At 41.4% G+C, this 24,555-nt stretch overlaps 1 protein-coding gene across 1 annotated transcript in view; it reads left to right on the top strand.

Annotated features, from left to right (window-relative positions):
• The window catches only part of JHY (junctional cadherin complex regulator), a 76,965-nt gene that overhangs the window by 34,563 nt on the left and 17,847 nt on the right, over positions 1-24,555 (top strand). The window contains exons 3-4 of the mRNA XM_052653161.1: positions 6,989-7,102; positions 19,440-20,095. Of these exons, the coding sequence (XP_052509121.1) occupies positions 6,989-7,102; positions 19,440-20,095 (770 nt within the window). The remainder of the gene's footprint in view (positions 1-6,988; positions 7,103-19,439; positions 20,096-24,555) is intronic.

The following is a 24,555-nucleotide window of genomic DNA, read 5'->3' on the forward strand; positions in this document are numbered from 1 at the left end:
AGATCAATCTTCTCACTTAGTAATGTTTACTGAGCACGTATGTGCCAGGCACGTCGAGAGTCACCACCCAGCTCATGGGAGTAGTGCCCCTGCAGCCCTACAGCCCGGCACAGAGTCCCTCCTTTTCTTGCCCTAGTGGGGCTTAACATCTAGAGGCAAGACAAACATAACGACCAGGGTGAAACTCGTCACACACAGAAAAGGACAGAACACTAAGGTGGTGAGCTCAGGTACATCTGTTATAACCTCCTAGGGGTATCAGGGAAGGCTTCCTGGAGGAAGTTATATTTTGGCCAAGAGTAGACCAGTGAATGGGACTGATCAGAGTAGGTAAGGTGAAAAGTTACCATGCAAAGAATGGCATGTGCATGGACCCAGAGCATGTGGCCCAACAACAGACCTGAAAACATACAGTCTAATGAGAGCAGGAGGAAGAGGCAGAAAACAAAGAGGAAGTAAAGAGCCTCTGATGAGGGTGAAAGAGGAGAATGAAAACGCTAGCTTAAAACTCAACATTCAAAAAACGAAGATCATGGTTCCATCACTTCATGGCAAATAGAAGGGAGAAAAGTGGAAGCAGTGACAAATTTTTATTTTCTTGGGCTCCAAAATCACTGCAGATGGTGACTGCAGCCATGAAATTAAAAGATGATTGCTCCTTGGAAAGAAAGCTATGACAAACATAGACAGCATGTTAATAAGCAGGGATATCACTTTGCTGACAAAAGTCTGTATAGTTAAAGCTATGGTTTTTCCAGTAGTCATGTATGGATGTGAGAGTTGGACCATAAAGAAGGCTGAGCACTGAAGAATTGATGCTTTTGAACTGTGGTGTTGGAGAAAACTCCTGAGTGTCCCTTGGACAGCAAGGAGATCAAACCAGTCAATCCTAAAGGAAATCAATCCTTAATATTCATTGGAAGGACTGATCCTGAAACTGAAGCTCCAATACTCTGGCCACCTGATGCAAAGACCTGACTCATTGGAAAAGATCCTGATGCTGGGAAAGATTGAGGGCAGGAGGAGAAGAGGACGACCGAGGATGAGATGGTTGGATGGCATTACCGACTCGATAGACATGAGTTTGAGCAACCTCTGGGAGATAGTGAAGGACAGGGAAGCCTGGTATGCTGCAGTCTATTGGGTCACAGAGTCGGACACAACTTAGTGACTAAACAACAACAGTGAGAGCAAGGAGGAGAGGCTGAGTGTAGAGGATATGGGACCTTGTAAACCTTTTAAAGGTTAAGGGCAAAGGAAGTGCACTGAAGGGTCTTTAAGTAGGTGACTGGCATAACTCATATAGGGTTGTAAAAAGCTCAAGAGTCTTATACAGAAATTGAATGTGAAAATAATATGTTCAGAGATCTCAGTGTCATCGGTTTCTGAGTAGATGCATGCTAAAAACATTATGAAGTGATCTATAGCAGCAGTCCCCAACCTTTTTGGCACGAGGGATTGGTTTCGTGGAAGACAATTTTTCCAGAGACCGAGGGTGGTAGATGATTTCAGGATGATGCAAGCATTACATTTATTGTGCACTTTATGTCTATTAATGTTACATCAGCTCTACCACAGATCCCGGAGGCTGGGGACTCCCTGTCCTATAGGATAGAGAAAGTAGCCAGCGGCAGAGCCAAAACATTTCAGGTGTTTTGTCTCTAAACAGCTGAATAATTATTACAATTGCCCAGATAATTCAAACTTGAAACAACTGTACTAAATACCCTTGTCGGAGCCCTGCCAGCCACAGAAGAAGATATGTAATACAGGCAGCAGCAGTGCTGACCTTAGCAGGTCCAAACCGACACAGAGCAATATGGATTAGAAACAGGACAAGTTAACACTGCACATCACTCATCAGCCAAGTTTACAAAGAGACGCACACTGAGTCCACTGATTATGCTCCTAAGCGAGGATTCAATAACAGATGTGCTGGAATGATGATAAGCAAACAGCAACTTCGGAAAAATAGGACCCTCTGGCCGATTTTAGTCTGGATATATGCTTGTCACATATCATAAATACCATCAAGGAATGAGAATAACAGGGAACCTAATAAATTCACACGAGACTCTCCCACAACAATTAAACAGGAGGTTATTAATAGAATATAACGGAAAGGGGGAAAAAGGACCCAAACCTTCAGCGACTGCAGGATCTCACAGTGATACTGTATTTAAACATGTTTCAATGTGTATGTCTATGGGTACACGCGGATCCACATAGGGCTCTTGGTAAAGCATCAACTTGTTTTGTGGTGCCGATTCCCTAAGAACCTGATGAGTTTCTTTGAGACAGAAGTAGCCAGCCCAATCTAGCTCAGCTGTACTCAATCTGAGTTGCTCTCCTACATACAAACCCTCACTTCAAAGCCAGGAACATAATGTACAATTTTTTAATGGCTCTAGACCCAGGCACTCAGGCGCTCTGCTCTGCGCCTTACCTCAGTGTAAACACCTAATCAAGATTGCCTGAGCTTCAACAATAGCAGCCAAATGCAATTCGAGAACCACAGGCCTTTGAAGTCCTCCCAGCAAAGGCCGGTTTTCTAGTCTGGGATAATGACATGGCATGATTGCTGTCTTTGTTGTATCTTTTCAGTAGAGAAGCAATTATAGGTCCCAATTTAACAGAATAGACATTACACAGCTTATGATGCTCAAAATGCAATTTCATTTGATCATTTTCTCGATTTGATTGGTATTAATAGAATGGCTCACCAAGGGGAAAAAAAAAGAAATAGCTAGCAGAGGTTGTGTCCCATTCCACTTTCAAAGAGATAATGTAGAAGTATGCTTTATCCACCCGGAGACTCACTGGGGGGCTTCACACACCGAGTTCTACCAAAACAGCCTGTGGATGGAAATACTGTACATCTTACATTATCTGGGGAAGGCAGTGTAGGGCAATGCCTTTATATTTTTTCATCTATAAACTTTTTATCAGAGCTCCATTAAGGGACCCCATGGTTGTTTATCAAATAATATCACCAGTGAAAAACCAAATTAATGAAGTCCCCTTTACAAAAGCTAGGGCATCAAATCTCCTCGTGGCAGATCTAGGAATAAACCCAGCTTCTCCCAGGCTCCAGCTTGTCCAAGACATTGCGTGTTTGAGATTGAAAACAGGATTATTTCCTCGCCTGCTTAGGCAGCCTATTTAGATTGCTTTTTTTCTTTTTCCCTGTCCTGACTGTCATTTCTCCTCCAGGACAGAGGTGATCTCTCTTTCAAATGAGTTATGTTTCTGTTTCACATCACGGCAGTAAGGGATTGAAGCCTTTCAGAAAACAATGACGAAAGTTGCAAAATCTTAACACTTTTATTGTCATCCCAGGTTTCTGCAAACAGTGAAGGGCTAAGAGATGCAAACACGAGAAAGCGGCTCCTGACCTTGAGCTCTATTATAGTATTATAACTCCAAACTTCCCATCTCAGTGCAAGTTCAACTGTTGCATGGTATCATGAAGTTTTCCACTTGCAGAGTAGGTAATTACTCAAAACCTATTGATTACTTCCATTTGTAATAAAAAAAAAACAAAAACTCCATGATCCAACAGTACATTGTGTTCCTGTAGTAGCAGTGAGAATTCAAACATGAAAAAAGTTTTGCTTTCATTTTTTTCCCTTTTTACAGATCAACCTTTTAAACATTGAAACTTTCACACTATTTGAGTTGGGCAGTTGTGATCAGGAGGCATTCAGATAGAGGGCTGCACCCCAAACAAACGAACAAAAAACAAATTGTTTTTCTTGTGCCAGAGAAGCTACCTTGAATAAGGAGTGAGGTTATCATCACTGTCAAATGCTTTGTCGTTCAGTAGCTCAGTCATGTCTGACTCTGCGACCCCATGGACTGCAGCACACCAGGCTCTCCTGTCCTTCACCATCTCCCAGTGTTTGCTCAAACTCATGTCCATTGAGTCAATGATGCCTGCTTACTAGTTAGTATTTAACAAGTATTTTTGCCTTTCTGCACCGACTAGTCTGCATGCGTAAGTATGAAGTAAAAATCAGCCACACGGGGAGAACTTAAATGCAACCATGCAGATCCTAAACCCCAATGCATGTTCTGAAAGACGGATTGACTTATTCTGTGTTGTTTCAAAGGGCAGAGGGATAGAAATTACAAACATATCACTGCTCTTATAAGGAACAGCCTAGTAGAATTTGGGCTTCCCTGGTGGCTCAGACAGTAAAGAATCTGCCGGCAATTTGGGAGACCCAGGTTCAACCCCTGGATTGAGATGATCCCCTGGAGAAGGAAATGGCTTCCCACTCCAGTATCCTTACCTAGGGAATTCCATGGACAGGGGAGCCTGCCGGCCTACAGTCCATGGGGTGGCAAAGGGCCAGACAGGACTGAGCGACTAACACTCATTCATAGCAGTTAGGTTTCTCGAAGATGGAAAAGAATCTTCATCATTAATGAAACAGAGATTCAGAGATCTAACACTTTATTACTCCAGCGGGTGATTGGAAGGACTGGATCTCCCACAGCGAGGAACTATTCACAAGCCACCTTGCTCTGCCTTCCTCTATCCATCTATACAAATACTGACAAGCAGATTCTCCTGCCTGGAGAAGGGGCATGTGATTAGGCAGTGAGGGGAGGAAGGTCGACCAGGGATGCACGGAAACACCAGAGGGTATGCTGGATTATCTTCAGAATCTCTGCCACCTTTAAGATTGTGGAACTTTAAGTCTGTTCTCTGAAATGCTACCTGGTGGCTAGAATTCCATATAGCGTAAAGACAACCTAATCTCTCAACTTAAAACAGGTAGGTAGGGGCTGTCCCTGGTGGCTCAGTGGTAAGGAATCTGCCTGCAATTCAAGAGCCACAGGAGACCTGGGTTCAATCCCTGGGTCGGGAAGATCCCCTGGAAGAGGGCATGGCAACCCACTCCAGTGTTGTTTTTGTTTTTCTTTTTATGGTTTTCCTTTTTATTTAATCAAAGACAGTGGATAAATACAAATATAGCTCAATTACTTCAGATCATTCTTCATATTGTATACACACAGGCCGATGAACATAATCTTCAAAGAAACCTGCAGTCAGCAATGAAATGCGTATAGCTTTTCTTTCCCTCGCTCAAAAAAATTAAAAAACACACAAACTTAGAATTGCATCCCTGGTGGCTCAGATGGTAAAGCGTCTGCCTGCAATGCAGGAGACCTGAGTTAAATCCCTGGGTTGGGAAGATCCCCTGGAGAAGGAAATGCCAACCCACTCCAGTATTCCTGCCTGGAAAATTCCATGGATGGAGGAGCCTGGTAGGCTACAGTCCATGGGATCTCAAAGAGTCAGACACAACTGAGCAACTTCACTAAAATTGTATCAACACACGCTCTCCTGTGACAAATGATCCAGACATAAATAGTAGGTGCAAAGAAACTATATGCTAACATATGTATAACCTTTGTCAGTGAAAATCAGAAGCAGCCATAATGATTAATATATATTCAGTTACTGATAACTAGCTGTGCCCTAAAGGGCATTATCAAGACAGAAATTGTGCTGCAGAGAAAAGCTATACACAATGAGAAAATAAACTGCAAGATTAAAGCATGCATGTTTAATACTGGGAAAAATCACAGCCCTCCAAAATTTCTCCACGTTTCTTATAAAAGCCCTCTGCACTCAACTAAAATTAAAATGATCTTAAAAGGATAATACTTGCAGAGTTTACTTAAGTCTTTTCAGCCACAGAAACTGCATTGGAAATAAATGTTCAGAGTAATTTTCAAAACAAAAACAAAAATCTATTCTTTGATGACATTCATGATTAAAGGTCTATGCAAGATACATTGCTTTACGTTCCCAAGGACTAGGGGTAAAAAACCTCATCAGTTTTTAGTTTGCAGATAACCAAAGGATTTTGTATTCCAGCAGATCAAATCTTCTGGATCTTTTCACCAACAACTACTGGATTTTCTTTTCTGATTTTCTCAGCAGCCATCAGTCTTGTAATTTTAAGAGCAGTTGTGTACATCTGAGTAACGGTGTACACTGCAGTAAACATTTCCACGCTGGCATTCAAACCCAGTAAGTCCCACTTTCTTCCTGCACATGAAAGAGATTCTCTTTCTGTTTTGGCTTTTCAAGAGACTTGGTTTTGCTCTTCAGACGGCTGCTATGCCATTTCTGATACTGAAGTTTGCAGGTCTTCTCTTTCCAGTATTGCTTTGTCCATAGATGTACTGTCCACTTGGGGAAGACACTACAGATTCTGATAAAAGTGACTGATGTGATACAGGGCTCGGTTACATAGACAAAGATGTAGAGTCTAGCAGTGACTGAGCTTCTGGGACACTGCCATCTGTGCTCTGGGCTGGTAAAGACTCAGACAGACTAGTGACAGAAGGTACAGGGGGGCTTATTCTACCTTCACTATTCTGAACTACTATTTGAAAATGTTCTTTATTGCACACTGAACACATGCCATTCGTACCAGGGTTTCCATAAAACCTGCAGCCAGCAGAACAAAGCGCAGGCACTTGGCTGTGATTAGTTTCTTAAGCCACGTTCCCCTGTTGTGCACCTGGTGACGGCTCGGTCTGCCTGACACGCTGCCCACTGCCACCAATAGCCACCGATGAATGGAGACAGGTGAGGCCGCCGAACCCTGCTCGCTCCAGGCCCACTGCCACTGGCCCTCCCCACTCCAGTGCTCTTGCCTGGAGAATTCCATGGACAGAGGAGCCTAGTGGGCTCCAGTCCATAGGGTGGCAGAAGAGTAGGACATGACTTGGCGGCTAAACAACAACAACAAAATTTGACTTCAAAACACCAATTCTCACATCATCCCTGCAAGAGAAACCATTGTTTATTCCTACTTTCCTTGGGAATAATCCGGGTACCCAAGGTACCTGAGCTGAATGGTTGAAATGAACCATAGGTACAACGTAACTCTGCAGGACCTCTTTCTAGAGTACAGACTAAAATGAATCCAGTTAACATGCTGTCTATGTTTTACCCCCGTAGATCTCCTACCCCGGCAGAGTAACTGACAAGACGTCTATTCAGAATGCCAGAGAGACTGGAAATGTCGCTATAGACCCTGAAGACAAATGGCATCAAAGAGTCCAACAGCTAAAGGTCACTGGCTAGATTGAATTTTAAGTGTGTTTCAAGAGTTACTGCTGGATCTAAGTGATGGTCTGTGGCTGACATCTTATCACTTAAGGGTTTATTCTTATGCCTGAGAATAGTTACCCACTTTCTGATGGGTAAGAAGACTTCTGCCCAGATGGGCCATTACTTGCTCAGCCAGCCAGCCCTCCCCACTTTCCCGAAGTTCTCTTTCCTAGAGGAAAATCATTACATCACTCTGCAGATATTCAGAGGAATGGCCTGGAAACAATACAGGCAGGTCCAAAACACTGTCCAATCCCATACTGTTCCCAAGTCTGTTTCCTGGGGACTTCCCTGGCAGTCTAGTGATTAAGACTCCATGCTTCCATTGCAGGGGCCTGGGTTTGATCCCTGATCAGGAAATAAGGTCCCACATGCCACACAGCATGGCAAGATTAAAAAAAAAAAAATCTATTTCCTTTTGGAGTTATCAGTCACATAGTATCCCTATGTGATGGTGGGGGGCACAGTCCTTAAAAATGGATGGGAAACCCCAGAGCCTCAATAAACCCTCACTGGCATAACATGAAAGCCTATTACCTAGTAATTTAGCATGATGACATCCCTTTGGGGGCCATGGGTTTACTACTTTGAAATCACAACGTTGTTTCAGGGAAGATTTTCACGAAACTGTCCTCACTGACTGTTTTTCTAGAAGAATCCAGAAAAGGTCTAGCAGCTGATTTCTTCTTGAACCAGTATATATCGTTATGTGTAGTAGTGATTCTTGACTTCCCTGGTAGCTCAGACAGTAAAGAAGCCACCTACAATGCAGGAGAGCCCAGTTCGACCCCTGGGTTGGGAAGAGCCCCTGGAGAAGGGAATGGCAACCCACTCTAGTATTCTTGCCTGGGAAACCTGATGGACAGAGGAGCCTGGCAGGTTACAGTCCACAGGGTTGCAAAGAGTCAGACACGACTAAGCAACAAACACTTTCAGAAGGAGAAGCCCTTTGAAATCACCCAACCTACAGAGCCTGTTGACATCATTAGTTAGAACTATGTTCAATGGAAAAGCAATAATAAGAATAAAGCTCATTCCAGGGACTTCCTTGGTGATACAGTGGTTAAGACTCTGTGCTTTCAATGCAGGGGACATGGGTTTAATCCCTGGTCAGGGAACTATGATCCCATGTGTTAGGTAATGCAGGGGTGGCGGGGCAGGGGGTGGGGGGTGGAGAACAAGAAAAAAGCTCATTCCAGTTTCAGAAACATTAGAGAAGAGGGACAGCTCAAATCATCTTTTTTTTTTTTTTTTTTCCCCACCAGTGGCCTCCAGGCTACTTTCAGAGTTGCAGAAAAAGAAATGAACTACAAGGGCCATCCCAGCTGCAAATGCTATGAATCTAAGATTCTTTATCTCTAGTTAACTTAAATTACTATGGGAAACACACTTGAAGCATGTAAGTCTCACAACCTCTAGTTTTCACACTTGTCAGTATGAGAAATCGTAGGCATCTCAGCCAATGATAAAAGAATCAGGTAAAACTGGGATGCTTGATGCATGGCATGGCCCTAGGCAGAGGCAAGGAAAAACTTTGTAAAGAAAAGAATCAGAAGAAGGCTGTTTCATCTGAGTGTCCTGGACTCACTTGGTTCTAACCCACTCCTGAGTGAAGATGGTAAGAAGCAAAACAGCTAAAGACTGTTGGACCTAGAAAGATGGCTACACAGAGCAGCCCAAGGAATGTTTCCCTTTATTCAGAAAGGATTTCCTAGCTGCCCGCTGCACCCAGCACACTGACTGGATACTCAATGTGCAAACCTCCAGGCTGCCTTCCTTATTTTTTACCCTTTGGCCCCACATTGTGTGGGATCTTAGTACCTCGACCAGGGACTGGACCCATGCCCCATGAATTGAAACTGCAGTGTCCTAACCACTGGACTGCCAGGAAGGTCCCCGGGATGCCTTTGTTTCTTCTCCTCAATTACCCAGCTCCATTGCCTTTGCTCTGGTTCCCCTCCTCCTCCTGCCTCTCCCACCGCATCCTGTCTTGCGTGTGGTCAGGACCACTCCTCCAGGGCTCACCCTGTTTGACCTTTGTCCCATTAGCTGCTGTGTTTCTTTTGTACCAGCTACTCTCTAAGTTCCTTGATAATTCCCATAATTTTGTATGAATTTTTCTCTCCACTCCTAAGACACTGCTTTGCCCAAAGCTGATGCTCAGTATTTAATGGTGTACTCAATCACGCAGTCGTGTATCACTCTTCGCCAGCCTGTGGACTGTAGCCCACCAGGCTCCCCTGTCCATGGCATTTTCCAGGCAAGAATACCGGAGTGGGTTGCCATTTCCTTCTCCAGGGAATCTTCCTGACTCAGTAATCAAACCCACGTTGCTTGTGTCTCCTGCATTGGCAGGTGGATTTCTTACCACTGCGCCACTCAGGAAGCCCAGTGATGGATTAGAAAACCATTTATAGGTCATTTAGTGAATCTTAAGTGAAAATGGGCCTCATTTGAAATCTTGTTCTTAAAAGGTGACTTTCAAAGAATCTACACATCCTTTAGTAAACATACTCTAACCATGAGTAACTCCTACTAACATAGAGATACCTCTATGTGAAATCAAAATAATTCAGACAATAAATAATTATTGAATGCCTACTATGTTCCAACCACCAGCTTTTAGGTGTCTGGCCCCAAAGACATGGACTTTTAAAAACTCTTCAGAAAAAAAATAGAAATAAAACTTAACAAAAGACCCTTTTAAAAATGGTTCCTACCCTTAAGGAGCTCAAAACAGTTATGTAGTCATCAGAATGCAGTGACATGAAAGTCGGCATAAAATGCCATGTAACTAAAAGAGCACCTAATTCTGCCCTAAAAAGATGGGAAAAGCCTCTTGAAAAGGCAGGGCATCTAAGCTGACCCTGGAAGGATGAGTGCCAAAACATGCCAAGCAGACACACATGAGAGCAGAGGGATGAAAGTGGGGGGAGTCTAGTCTGCCCTGAGAGTTTTGCTGGAGTTCAGTGACTAAAGGGGAAAGTATGAGGAGGGGACAGAGGTTGGGCAGGCTAGCTGGGGGCCAGGAAAGGCTCTCTATGTCAATTAAAAGATTTTTGGCAACTAAACACTTGTGCCGCAACTACTGAGCCTGTGCTCCTGAGCCCGGGAGCTGCAGCTACTGAGCCTGTGCTTCTCAGCAAGAGAAGCCACCACAATGAGAAGCCTGCATACCTGTGCTACGAAAAGGGAGGAATGTATCCAACTCATTGATGCAAGTCTCAAATGATTCAGACCAACTAAGTGATGATGGGACCAGCAATAACAGTTTCAATGACAGAATGTATATTTGTGTGTCTGTCTACACATGGACAGTGAGTGATCTACAGAGAGAATGATGAAACGTGGCAAAATGTTACAAAGTGAATCAGTGAGGATATCTGGGAGTTCTCTGTGCTATTCTTGCCTTTTTTTTTTTCTGTAAGTCTGAAATAACAGTGTAAGTGTGAAAAAACAGAAAGTTAAAGAAAGCGGTACCATAGAATTTAGCAACTAAGAGGTGGTTGGTGGCCTGAGCAGAGCAGTTTCACTGGGGTGGTGAGAGTAAGGGCTCACCTGCAGAGTACAGGGGTCAGGATGAGAGCGGGGAAGATGAAGACCAACCTGCATTTTAAGATGCTTGACGATGGATTACGAGATGAGATGTTTGGAGATTTTTTGTTTGCTTTTTAATTTTTACTGGAGTAGTTGCTTTTTTTAATATATAGTATAGACAACTTTGCTGACAAAGGTCTGTATAGTCAAAGCTCTGGCTTTTCTAATAGTCATGTACAGATGTGAGACTTGGAACATAAAGAAGGCCTGGTGCCGAAGAATTGATTCTTTTGAATTGTGGTACTGGAGAAGACTCTTGAGAGTCCCTTGGACTGCAAGATCAAACCAGTCAATCCTAAAAGAATCAACCCTGAATATTCATTGGTAGGACTGATGCTGAAGCTCCAGTACTCTGGCCACCTGTTACGAAGAGCTGACTCATTGGAAAAGACACTGATGCTGGGAAAGACTGAAGGCAAAAGGAGAATAGGGCAGCAGAGAATGAAATATCACCAACTCAATGGACATGAGTCTGAGCAAACTCCGGGAGATAGTGAAGGACAAGGAAGCTTGGCGTGCTACAGTACATGGGGTCACAGAGTCGGGCTTGACTTACGACTGACCAACAACAATAGTTACTATACAATGTTGTGTTAGTTTCTACTGTACAGCAAAGTGAATCAGCTATTGTATACATATATCCCCTTTTGGGGGGATTTCCTTCCCATTTAGGTCACCCTAGAGCATTGAGTGGGAGAAGGCAGTGGCACCCCTCTCCAGTAATCTTGCCTGGAAAATCCCATGGATGGAGGAGCCTGGTGGGCTGCCGTCTATGGAGTCACACAGAGTCGGACACGACTGAAGTGACTTAGCAGCAGCAGCAGCAGAGCATTGAGTAGAGTTCCCTGTGCTATATGGTAGGTTCTCAAAAAGAAACATCTGTTTTCTAGACAGTAGTATATGTGTCAATCCCAATTTATCCCACCACCCCTACTGAAGAGATGAAGTTTAACCAGAGAATGAGGTCAAGTAAAGAATTCTTTTTTTTTTCTTTAATAGAAGAGCTTTAAACATTTACTTTTCCTCTATTTCTTTGCATTGATCACTGAGGAAGGCTTTCTTATCTCTTCTTGCTATTCTCTGGAACTCTGCATTCAGATGCTTATATCTTTCCTTTTCTCCTTTGCTTTTCGCCTCTCTTCTTTTCACAGCTATTTGGAAGGCCTCCCCAGACAGCCATTTTGCTTTTTGGCATTTCTTTTCCATGGGGATGGTGTTGATCCCTATCTCCTGTACAATGTCACGAACCTCATTCCATAGTTCATCAGGCACTCTATCAGATCTAGTCCCTTAAATCTATTTCTCACTTCCACTGTATAATCATAAGGGATTTGATTTAGGTCATACCTGAATGGTCTAGTGGTTTTCCATACTTTCTTCAATTTGAGTCTGAATTTGGTAATAAGGGGTTCATGATCTGAGCCACAGTCAGCTCCTGGTCTTGTTTTTGCTGACTGTATAGAGCTTCTCCATCTTTGGCTGCAAAGAATATAATCAATCTGATTTCGGTGTTGACCATCTGGTGATGTCCATGTGGAGAGTCTTCTCTTGTGTTGTTGGAAGAGGGTGTTTGCTATGACCAGTGTATTTTCTTGGCAAAACTCTATTAGTCTTTGCCCTGCTTCATTCTGCATTCCAAGGCCAAATTTGCCTGTTACTCCAGGTGTTTCTTGACTTCCTACTTTTGCATTGAAAAGGACATCTTTTTTGGGTGTTAGTTCTAAAAGGTCTTGTAGGTCTTCATAAAATCGTTCAACTTCAGCTTCTTCAGCGTTACTCACTGGGGCATAGACTTGGATAACTGTGATATTGAATGGTTTGCCTTGGAAACGAACAGAGATCATTCTGTCATTTTTGAGATTGCATCCAAGTACTGCATTTTGGACTCTTCTGTTGACCATGATGGCTACTCCATTTCTTCTGAGGGATTCCTGCCCGCAGTAGTAGATATAATGCTCATCTGAGTTAAATTCACCCATTCCAGTCCATTTTAGTTCACTGATTCCTAGAATGTCGACGTTCACTCTTGCCATCTCTTGTTTGACCACTTCCAATTTGCCTTGATTCATGGACCTGACATTCCAGGTTCCTATGCAATATTGCTCTTTACAACATCGGACCTTGCTTCTGTCACCAGTCACATCCACAGCTGGGTATTGTTTTTGCTTTGGCTCCATCCCTTCATTCTTTCTGGAGTTATTTCTCCACTGATCTCCAGTAGCATATTGGGCACCTACTGACCTGGGGAGTTCCTCTTTCAGTATCCTATCATGTTGCCTTTTCATACTGTTCATGGGGTTCTCAAGGCAAGAATACTGAAGTGGTTTGCTATTCCCTTCTCCAGTGGACCACATTCTGTCAGACCTCTCCACCATGACCCGCCCATCTTGGGTTTCATGCAAAGATGGGCTCGATAAAGGACAGAAATGGTATGGACCTAACAGAAGCAGAAGATATTATGAAAAGGTGGCAAAAATACACAGAAGAACTGTACACAAAAGATCTTCATGACCCAGATAATCATGATGGTGTGATCACTCATCTAGAGCCAGACAACCTGGAATGTGAAGTCAAGTGGGCCTTAGAAAGCATCACTACAAACAAAGCTAGTGGAGGTGATAGAATTCCTATTGAGCTATTTCAAATCCTGAAAGATGATGCTGTGAAAGTGCTGCACTCAATATGCCAGCAAATTTGGAAAACTCAGCAGTGGCCACAGGACTGGAAAAGGTCAGTTTTCATTCCAATCCCAAAGAAAGGCAATGCCAAAGAATGCTCAAACTACCGCACAATTGCACTCATCTCACATGCTAGTAAAGTCATGCTCAAAATTCTCCAAGCCAGGCTTCAGCAATATGTGAACCGTGAACTTCCAGATGTTCAAGCTGGTTTTAGAAAAGGCAGAGGAACCAGAGATCAAATTGCCAACATCCACTGGATCATGGAAAAAGCAAGAGAGTTCCAGAAAAACATCTATTTCTGCTTTATTAACTATGCCAAAGCCTTTGACTGTGTGGAAACTTTGACTGTGGAAAATTTTGAAAGAGATGGCAATACCAGACCACCTGACCTGCCTCTTGAGAAATCTGTATGCAGGTCAGGAAGCAGCAGTTAGAACTGGACATGGAACAGACTGGTTCCAAATAGGAAAAGGAGTATGTCAAGGCTGTATATTGTCACCCTGCTTATTTAACTTATATGCAGAGTACATCATGAGAAACGCTGGACTGGAAGAAACACAAGCTGGAATCAAGATTGCCGGGAGAAATATCAATAACCTCAGATATGCAGATGACACCACCCTTATGGCAGAAAGTGAAGAGGAACTAAAAAGCCTCTTGATGAAAGTGAAAGAGGAGAGCGAAAAAGTTGGCTTAAAGCTCAACATTCAGAAAACGAAGATCATGGCATCTGGTCCTATCACTTCATGGGAAATAGATGGGGAAACAGTGGAAACAGTGTCAGACTTTATTTTTGGGGGCTCCAAAATCACTGCAGGTGGTGACTGCAGCCATGAAATTCAAAGACGCTTACTCCTTGGAAGAAAAGTTATGACCAACCTAGATAGTATATTCAAAAGCAGGGACATTACTTTGCCGACTAAGGTCCGTCTAGTCAAGGCTATGGTTTTTCCTCCGGTCAGGTATGGATATGAGAGTTGGACTGTGAAGAAGGCAGAGTGCCGAAGAATTGATGCTTTTGAACTGTGGTGTTGGAGAAAACTCTTGAGAGTCCCTTGGACTGCAAGGAGATCCAACCAGTCCATTCTGAAGGAGATCAGCCCTGGGATTTCTTTGGAAGGAATGATGCTGAAGCCGAAACTCCAGTACTCTGGCCACCTCATGCGAAGAGTTGACTCATTGGAAAAGACTCTGATGCTGGGAGGGATTGGGGGCAGGAGGAGAAGGGGATGACCGAGGATGAGATGGCTGGATGGCATCACTGACTCGATGGGCGTGAGTCTGAGTGAACTCCGGGAGTTGGTGATGGACAGGGAGGCCTAGCGTGCTGCGATTCATGGGGTAGCAAAGAGTCGGACACGACTGAGCAACTGAACTGAACGGAAACATTTTCTTGCTTGCTTCCCTGGTGGCTTTACCAGGTCTTTACCAGACAGTAAAGAATACGCCCACAATTCAGGAGACCTGGGTTTGATTCCTGGGTCAGGTAGATCCCCGGAAGAAGGGAATGGCTACCGACTCCAGTATTCTTGCCTGGAGAATTCCATGGACAGAGGAGCGTGGCAGGCTATTGTCCGTGGGGTTCAAAAGAGCGGGACACGACTGAGTGACTAACACTTTCACATGCCAGAAAGGATAAGAACCAAGAGATATAGGACCAGAAAAAGAAAGGTGATATGCTGGGAACAAGGTCCCTAAGGCCATTTAAGATTGTGTATTTTCACTTTAAAAATACCAAGAACTGATGGTCATTTTCATTATTTTCTGTGTAAGGCCTTACCCATGCTTGGCATCTTTATCTCGGTAATCCATCATCCTTTACCTGTCCATGAGGTCCTATCATCATGAATTGTTTTGTGTGCTCCTGTGAATCTTTTCCAGATCCCATTTCTATTGTGTACTCAGAAGTGTACAGAATACTTAGCTTAGAGTCGGAGCCCAGGGGTCCAGTGTAAGAGGGCACACTTTCACCTGCAGAAGATCCTTCCCAGGAGAGAAGCCTGTGGTCAAAAGGAAAAGTCGAACATTCCCCGGTTAAGGAAGGCTTCAAAAGGATCAAATAGGATGTTTTCCTTCTTCTCTCTAAAATAAAATAACTCTTGCCTCTCTAGATAAGAAATGATAGTGTGAAAGATACGTAGCATCTTTGACTTATTAACGTCAAAGTTCTCGTAATCCCATCCTAAGTTATCTTTCCACCTTTCCAAAGAGCTATTCATTGGGTTTTGCCTCCAGTGCTTTCAACAGAACTATGATGCATTTATTCATCCAGACACAAATAATTAGAGCCAGTTAATGTCTTCTCTAAATTTTATTAATATTATTGGATGGAACGTATAACCCAGACTCAAAGAATGTGTGTTCTGTTGTTAAGAAAGAGCACAATCAGAGAACAGATGTAGAGAATAGACCTGTGGCCACAGTGGGGGAAGGAGAGGGTGGAACAAATTGAGAAAGTAGCATTGACATTTACAGACCACCCTGTGTAAAATAGATAGCTAGTGGGAAGCCACTACAGAGCACAGGGAGCCCAGCCTGGTGCTCCGTGATGACCGAGAGGGGCAGGATGAGGGGTGGGTGGGACGGGGGCGACATGCATATGTATAGTTATGATTGATTTGCAATATTGTACAGCAGAAACCAACACGACGTTGTAAAGCAACTATCCTCCAATTAAAAATAAAATAATAAAAAAGACAACACAAACTTCAGAGCTAATCTTGGAGTCCAGGAACAACCCTCAGGACTCTAGAGTTGATCAGGGTGGTTGAGAATAAGAATGGCTTTTGTTTTAAAGCAGATGAACATTTTGCTTTTGCTGAGATCAAAGCGTGCGTTCTCCCCTCTGCTTATGTCATGTAAACAGGAAAGTCATGAAAGAGATAGTCAGCTGCTGCCCTTCTCAGGGTGGGGGGCAAACTTCCCTTGGATGGGACAATACGGAGGAGCATTAAAAACTGAGGACACATCTTACTAAGAAACTACCATCCTAGCATTAGGCATCAGGAGACTCTGGTGCTAATGCCCCAGCCACAGGACTCTGCTCTGTGTGTGCTGGAAAAACCTACTGCCATTAAGCAGTTATTCTGAGTGCATGTAGTCTGGACTGATTGTGAGTGTTGATGACAAAAGAATCCCAGGGAGAGGGGGATGCAATAGAGGATTTCAGTGCTGATGGAGATTAAATAGCCTGAGAATGGCTTTGTATATTAACTTCAGGGAACTCAGGTCTTGCCCTAAAGAGTGACACCTGATGCCTCAATTGTAGGTAATACATCTTTAGTAAACCTCAGATTTCAAGTAGGCTGCTCGGAAGGTGAGACAAATCACATCCAGCCCATAAATGTCTTTCTTTCCGGAGACTGAAATGCCATCCCTGGGCACTCACATTTACCTGAATAGCAGATTTAACACTTGAGACAATTGAAGTTTCTCACGAAATGATGAGTCCTTGGCCTTGTTGATAAAGCACCCTGTGAAGAGCACTATTGTCGTCTGAATTGTCAGCAGAAAAGGTATAATATGATTAAGACCAAGTGGTAAGCCAAGACTTCAGGTCTGGTACTCATTGGTGGAATGACTTTGGGTCATTTCTCATTGGTGGAAATGAGAGAGAAATCTGGACCAAGTACAGTCAGATGGTAGCAGAAAAAGAACTCCTGGTCACTTATTTTTCCAGCAGTTAAAAAGCTGAACAAACATGGATGGACCTAGAGATTAGCATACTAAGTGAAGTCAGTCAGGAAGACAGATACCATCTGATACCACTCACATGTGGAATTTAAAATATGTCACAAATGAACTTATCTATAAAACAGAAACAGACTCACAAACATAGAATAGACTTGTGGTTGCCAAGAGGGAGGGGGAGTGGAGGAGGAATGGCTTGGGAATTTTGGATTAGCAGATGCAAACTATTATATATAGGATGGACTACATATAGGTGTTACACTATATAGTACAGGTAACTGTATTCTTGTGATAAACCAAAATGGAAAAGGATATTTAAAAGAATGTATATATGCATATGAGTCATTTTGCTGTACAGCAGAAATTGACACAACATTAAAAGTCAACAAAAAAGGCTAAACAAATACTGAAAAGAATAACATCAGCATCAGTAAATATCTATGCTGCTGCTGCTGCTGCTGCTAAGTCGCTTCAGTCGTGTCCGACTCTGTGCGACCCCATAGACGGCAGCCCACCAGGATGGGATTCTCCAGGCAAGAACACTGGAGTGGGTTGCCATTTCCTTCTCCAATGCATGAAAGTGAAAAGTGAAAGTGAAGTCACTCAGTCGTGTCCAACTCTTAGCAACCCCATGGACTGCAGCCTACCAGGCTCCTCCGTCCATGGGATTTTCCAGGCAAGAGTGCTGGAGTGGAGTGTCATCGCCTTCTCTGAGTAAATATCTATAGATCATAGCAAAAGTGGATCTTTTTGACCTTCAGAACAGTGACGACAGCCATAAAAAGGCCACTGTGTTTCATGAACACACCTATAAGGTGTGTTCATAATTTTCTTCTGGATGCATTACAAGCAAGGATGTTCTTAGGCTGTGTACTGGCAAAGCCTTCTTGCCCACATTTTGTCCATGCAGCTCAGTATACTGCATGGAAGGAAGGACCCTTTCAATTGAAATACAGAGAAGGAAGTTTTTCTTTTTTGGATACTGCAGGTAAAAACTTTAAGGAGCTAATCAGAACCTGGCCAATCTTCCAGAAAATCCAAAATCTAAGGAGAACTTACTCTAAATTTCAAATTATAAGTCATTCTTACATGAAAATCTGATACAAGTAGTAATATTGTATATTACTATTTTAAATTCAACAATCTCGACCTTTTTATAATGAGATATCATGAGAAATAGAATGGCATGAAATGATATTATACAAGAGTAGTATTATACAGTAGTAGTATATTATACAGGAGTCTTAGCAATTATATCAAAAAAGTGAAATATCCCTAAAGCAAACAATTTGAGCAAAAACTTGATTTATTCATTTCAAGGTTTTTTTTTTTCTCGAATGATCTGTATAACTTGCGCTTTTTCGATTAACCTTGCATAAATACAGGCCACAGAGGCTTTTTATATGTGTGTTCAGAGAGGAAGAAATATGTTGCAGTTACACAGCACATGGAGGCATATGGCCCTCTGACTGTTTTCAGTAAGCATATAATCATTCTTTCCAAAGGCCTCTTAACTCAGCTAGTTTTTCACAAAGTAATGAGTGCTTTATTCCTTGGGAAATATGTCTAAATGGCTTAGTGCAATATAGTTACATAGTGTATCTATTATACCAGGAGTACATTGTGTTGTTACAAGACTTTGGAAAGCATAAAGACTGCTCTGAAATTGAAATATTTCCCCCAGATGTTTGATTGCCTAAGTACAGGCTATATTAAGGAACAGAAGCAAAACAACCCTTGTGGTTTCACAGATGTCCCATCACCATGCAGACTCTTTTATAATCCTCTGAATAAAATCTAATTTGTTTCATCTGGTGAAGAGGTCATTTCTGGCTTCTGACCTATATGACTAAGATCCGATAATGTGAATTGTATTTCATACTAAACTTGTATTTAGTGGGTAAAGCAAATCGTTGATGTTCTTTCTGGTTAAGATTTTTAATATTTATCTTAGTTAAGACAAATGTGTGTATTTTGATGCTGATTTGCACTTCCTCTGCAGCTCTTTAGGGAAAAAGCTGCTCTATGTGGTAATACTTCATTTTACAACATTTTAAGTCAAAGGCTTGCCCTTAATATAATGCCCCTTCTAAGCTATTTTTTTTTTCTAGAAAATTCATAATCAGAAATTGCCAAGAGGAAGCACTCAGCTAATCAGCCTCTCGTTGCCTGAAATGAGGAAAGCCCCCTGTGTTCTTTATCTCCTTTCAATCCCATGATCACCTTCCTAGAAGTCTCAAAACTCCCAGTTTGAGAAACACTAAAATTTTTGTCTTTTAACTTTAAATTCAGTCTTTCAACTTTACATTAACAAAAAAATATCTTTTTAGAATTACCAGGAACACTGGTCTCAATATGAACATGAAAAGTCAAGCAGTGGACCCAGAGATCAATCCTCGGAAACAACCAATGGCCAGCAACCTTCCAAAAGACCAGCCAAGCACAAGATTCGAAAACAGCATAAACACCAGCATGGCCCGAAGTCTTTGGTGACTGAAGGGCTGGTTGTCAGTCAAGGAAACCAGAATAACACTCCCAGACATCAGCAAAACCCAAATAAGCCTATTGATACTGAAGTAACACAGGACACAGTTGTGATTATGAATGCCACGAATGATGATTTACAATACTCAAGTGTACTGAGAAGCCAGGATCCCAAAGTAACCTCCAATCAATTTGCTCCACCACACCAGGTTTCTGACAAAGTATTATATAAAAATCCTGCCGGATATTACCCGGTGATGAACGCTAATAGAGAAAGAGGACACAACGACCAAGAAGAGAGAAGGTTTTCCTACCAGCAGCTACACACCGACACTCAATCTGATATGCACTTGAACTACCTTCATGAACTTACCAAGAAATACGCATCCCGTAGCCAGAAAGGCTCTCAGTCTAACATAAACATGCAAGCATCAACCGAAAAGAAGAAGCAACCCAAATTGGATTATACAGAAACAAAGTATAAGAACTTAGAAATATTATGGTAAGAATTCCCTGTTCTCAGGTGGTTTTCTGGAGAAATGAGAGGCTAGAAGAGGGAGGATGGGATGCTGGACAGAGGGGTGGGTTCATGACAGGGGTCAGGCAAGAGGAGAAATTCACCTAACGGTGTCTGTCTTTCTACCTAAAATAGTCCACTTTTCATGTATTTCTTTTCTTCTTCCGTGTCTCTAGCTTTTCCACTGTAGTTAAACCAGAGACTAGCGGGGAGAAGGACAGAGGGAACCTATCAATGAAGATACAGTTAAAAAAAAAAAGATACAGTATATATTGAGAACTACAAGTAATATTTGGAGGAAACAAATTATCTCCAACCCTGTAATGGTCAATCTTAAGAAAATAATCCAAAATGCAGAAAAAATTGTGTATGTGCAAAAATATCACCATTTACAGAAAGGACAATAATTGAATAAAGAAATGTTTAAGTAAATTATAATATTAGATATGGAATTATTTAAATGGGCTTCCTTGGTAGCTCAGACTGTAAAGATTTCACCTTCATTATCCTCTGGGGAAGGGAATAGCTATCCACTCCAGTACTCTTGCCTGGAGAATCCCATGCACAGAGGAGCCTCTCATGCTACAGTCCATGGGGTTGCAAAAAAAACAACTTAGTGACTGAAAAACAACACACCCTTTAAAATTATGCTTCTACAGGGAGAAAATGTTGTTATTGTTATTTAGCTGCTAAGTCATGTCTGACTCTTGGCGACCCCCATGGACTGTAGCCCGCCAGGCTCCTCTGTTCATGGGATTCCCCAGGCAAGAATACTGGAGTGGGCAGCCATTTCCTCCTCCAGGGTATCTTCCCCACTCAGGGATCAAACCCTTATCTCCTGCATTGCCAGGTGGATTCTTTACCACTGAGTCACCTGGGAAGTCCTTATAGAGAGAAAATAGTGAGGTACAAAATGTTACCTAAAAGAGTATGAGCTTCACCTACGTGTTAAAATGTACACAGAAGATGGAAAATGCACCAAAACATCAGTAATGTTTACCTCTGGCAAAAAAGTTTGGGATTATTTTTAATTTCTTCTTTATATATTCTGAGCTGTCCAAATTCCCTACAATGTATATGCATTACTTCTGTAATTAGAAAAATGAAAAGTTATTTTTAAAATCAAGGGGGATTTCTTGATGTCACTCAATCAAATGTATTTATTACACACCTGATACAACTGAATATAGGACTAAACTGTTATAGAAGATACAAAAGTAGTATGATGCATAGGAACCCTCGAGGAGCTTATTTTCAAAGTAGAGACACAATTTTAACACGTATGAATTAATCAGAAGACATTTCAGTGCTCCACTTGGAGGTGTGGAATGTACATTTAACAAGATTTAGAATTCACTTCCTAGAAGAGATAGTGATAGATAGATAGTAGGCATTTTTGTCTTTTTTTTCCCCTGACTTTAGAGGGAGTGCTTCTAACATTTTGCCATTAAAAATATTTAATTTTTAGTACTTAGGGAGAAATAGAGGAAACGTACTCCTATTTCTATTTTTTTGCAAAGATCTATCATAAATAGATGCTTAATGTTATCAAATACTTTTTCTGCATCAATTGAAAATTTTTCTCCTTTAATTCTTTAATGTGGCTAAATGTATTAACAGATTTTCTAACATTCCACCAACCTTTTACTCCTAGGACAATCCCAACTTGTCATACTATTTTAATAAACTGCTTGATTTGATTTGTTAATGTTATTTATGATTTAACATTCACATGTAGGAAGTGAGACTGGCTTAAAATTCTCCAATCTGTTACTGGCCTTGTCTGGATGTGTTATCAATTATACCAAGATTATACCAGCCTTAGAATAATTCCCTTATTTCACATCCTCTGGGATATACAATTGGAACTGTTACTCGAAAGTTACATAGAACTTTTCAGTAAATCTGTTTAGTTCACATGTGTTTTTTTGTTTGGCCTTTCTTTTGTTGCTGTTTATGGGCAGATTTTAAACTTGAGACTACTTACATTTTTTGTGATACTCAAATCTTGAGTTTATTTCCCCTATCTTAATTTGTCCTAACCACCCTACTTTTTTCTAATATCTTTTAAAAAAATTTATCTATTGAACTGATAGAACTTTGTTACCTTTCCCCTCTACTAATTTGGAAATGCATATTTTCTTTCTATTATCTTTTTTTAAACTTACATACTTAACTAGACTAGGGTTAAATTAATATTTCTGTTATCCTGCAGACACATTCAAAATCACTGGATTGTTCTAATCCAGTCACCCCTTGTGTCATACATATTCTTTTCATTCAGCATCTTATATCTCCTAATTGCTATTTTATTATTGCTAGATAGAGTCCATGCTGTTTTAGATTTAACCGATTGCTTATTAATGTCTTGCTTTCCATCTTTCTTCCATTTCACTCTTCCTTCCTCAAGTAGATCCTTTAGAAGTTCTTTCAGCAAGTACATTTCACTGGTAAACTTACCTGAAATTACTTTATTCTCTTAAATTACTGTTTAACTTGGTAAAGAATTAAACTCTTCGAAAACACTGTTTTTCTATTTCCTGGCTTCTGTGTTGCTTTGAAAAGACTTTTATCAATGTAATTATCATTCTTTTTGTCTTTTATTCTCTTGTTGGTTTTGAGGTCTCTCCTTTGTTTTTTGTGTTTTCAAGCTTCACTATGACGTATTTAGTTTACATTTTATAATCTTGCTTGTGACTTTTCTGGGCTTCCTAAATCTGAAGGTTCGTCTTTTTCATAAATTCTGGAAGATCATCACACATTTTCCCTTTGAATACTATGTCTCCCAAATTTGCTCTATTTTCCCTTCAGGAACACACAATAGATATATATTTGATCCTCTTATTCTAGACTCCATGTCTTTTTAACTGTTTCTTACTTCCTTATCTCATATCTCTCTGTGCTTCTTTCTGAGAAATTTCCTGTTTATGAGTCTCTGACTGTGTCCAATATGGTGTTTAATGTGTCCACTGAGTTGTAAATTTCAGTGATGGTGCTTTTCATGTCTAGAATTTCTGTATGGTTCTGATTAAAACCTTCCTGTTCCTTTTTCAGAATATATTTCTCAGAGTTTTTATTTCTTACTTCATGTCTTTAATTATTATACACACTTCTTTACAAATGCTTTCTAATATTCAGTTATCCTAAATTCTTAGAAATCTACTACTGTTTGGTATGTGAGTGTGCATGTGTGTCTGGACTCTTATTTGGTAGGTTATTTCCTTACATGTTCTAAAATTTTGGATTGTGAACTTATGTGTAGCCACCTTATCTGTAGACACCTAGGCAGGTTTGGGTGGGGATGTATCTTTCCAGAGAACTTTTATTTCATACTCTTTTCCACTGTAATTTATTACAGGATACTGAATATAGTTACCTATGATATACAATGTTGTTTATACATTCTGTATACAATAGTTTGGGCCTTCCCTAGTGGCTTAGGTGGTAAAGAATCTGCCTGGAATACAGGAGACCCGGGTTCAATCCCTGTGTTGGGAAGATCCCCTGGAGAAGGAAATGGCAAGAACGCTGGAGAATGCTATGGACAGAGGAGCCTGGCTGGCTACAGTTCATGGGGTTGCAAAGAGTCAGACATGACTGAGTGCAACTTACACGTATAATAGTTTGCATCTGCTAGTCCCAAACTCCCAATCCAAGCCTCCCCCAACCCCTTGGCAACCACAAGTCTGTTCTCTATGTCTGTGAGTCTGTCCTGTTTCATAGATAAGTGCATTTGTGTCATATTTTAGATTCCACATATTAAGTGATATGGTATTTCTGACCTACTTCATTTAGTGCGATAATCTCCAGGTCCATCCATGTAGCTGCAAATGGCACTATTCCATTCTTTTCTATGGCTGAGTAATACTCCATTGTGTACATGTACCACATCTTCTTTATCCGTTCATCTGTTGATGGACATTTAGGTTGTTTCCATGTCTTGGCTACTGTAAATACTGCTTCTATAAACATAGGGATGCCTAGTATCTTTTCAAATTATACTTTTGTCTGGAGATATGCCCAGGAGTGGGATTGCTGTGTCATATGGCAACTTTATATTGAGTTTTTTGAGCAATCTCTGTATTGTTCTCCATAGTGGCTGTACCAATGTACATTCCCACCAACAATGTAGGAGGCTTCCCTTTTCTCCACACCCTCTCCAGCATTTCTTATTTGTAGGCTTTTTAATGAAGGCCTTTCTGACTGATACAAGGTAGTAGCTCATTGTCATTTTGATTTGCATTTTTCCAGAGAACTGTTGTATCTGCTTCTGCCACCTACAGAGGTATCCTTCCTCCAGTATCATTTTTATGTTAATTTCTTGGTGTTGGAGTTCCATGATTATGTAGGAAATGTAAATTTGAACCCCAAATATTGCCCCAAATTCCCAGGGAATTTTTTTTTTTTCTAGTTCAGAGCCTAGACAAAGATGGTGTCGCTCTGTT

This window comes from Budorcas taxicolor, chromosome 15 (genome assembly GCF_023091745.1).
Source record: "Budorcas taxicolor isolate Tak-1 chromosome 15, Takin1.1, whole genome shotgun sequence".
NCBI lineage: Eukaryota > Metazoa > Chordata > Mammalia > Artiodactyla > Bovidae > Budorcas > Budorcas taxicolor.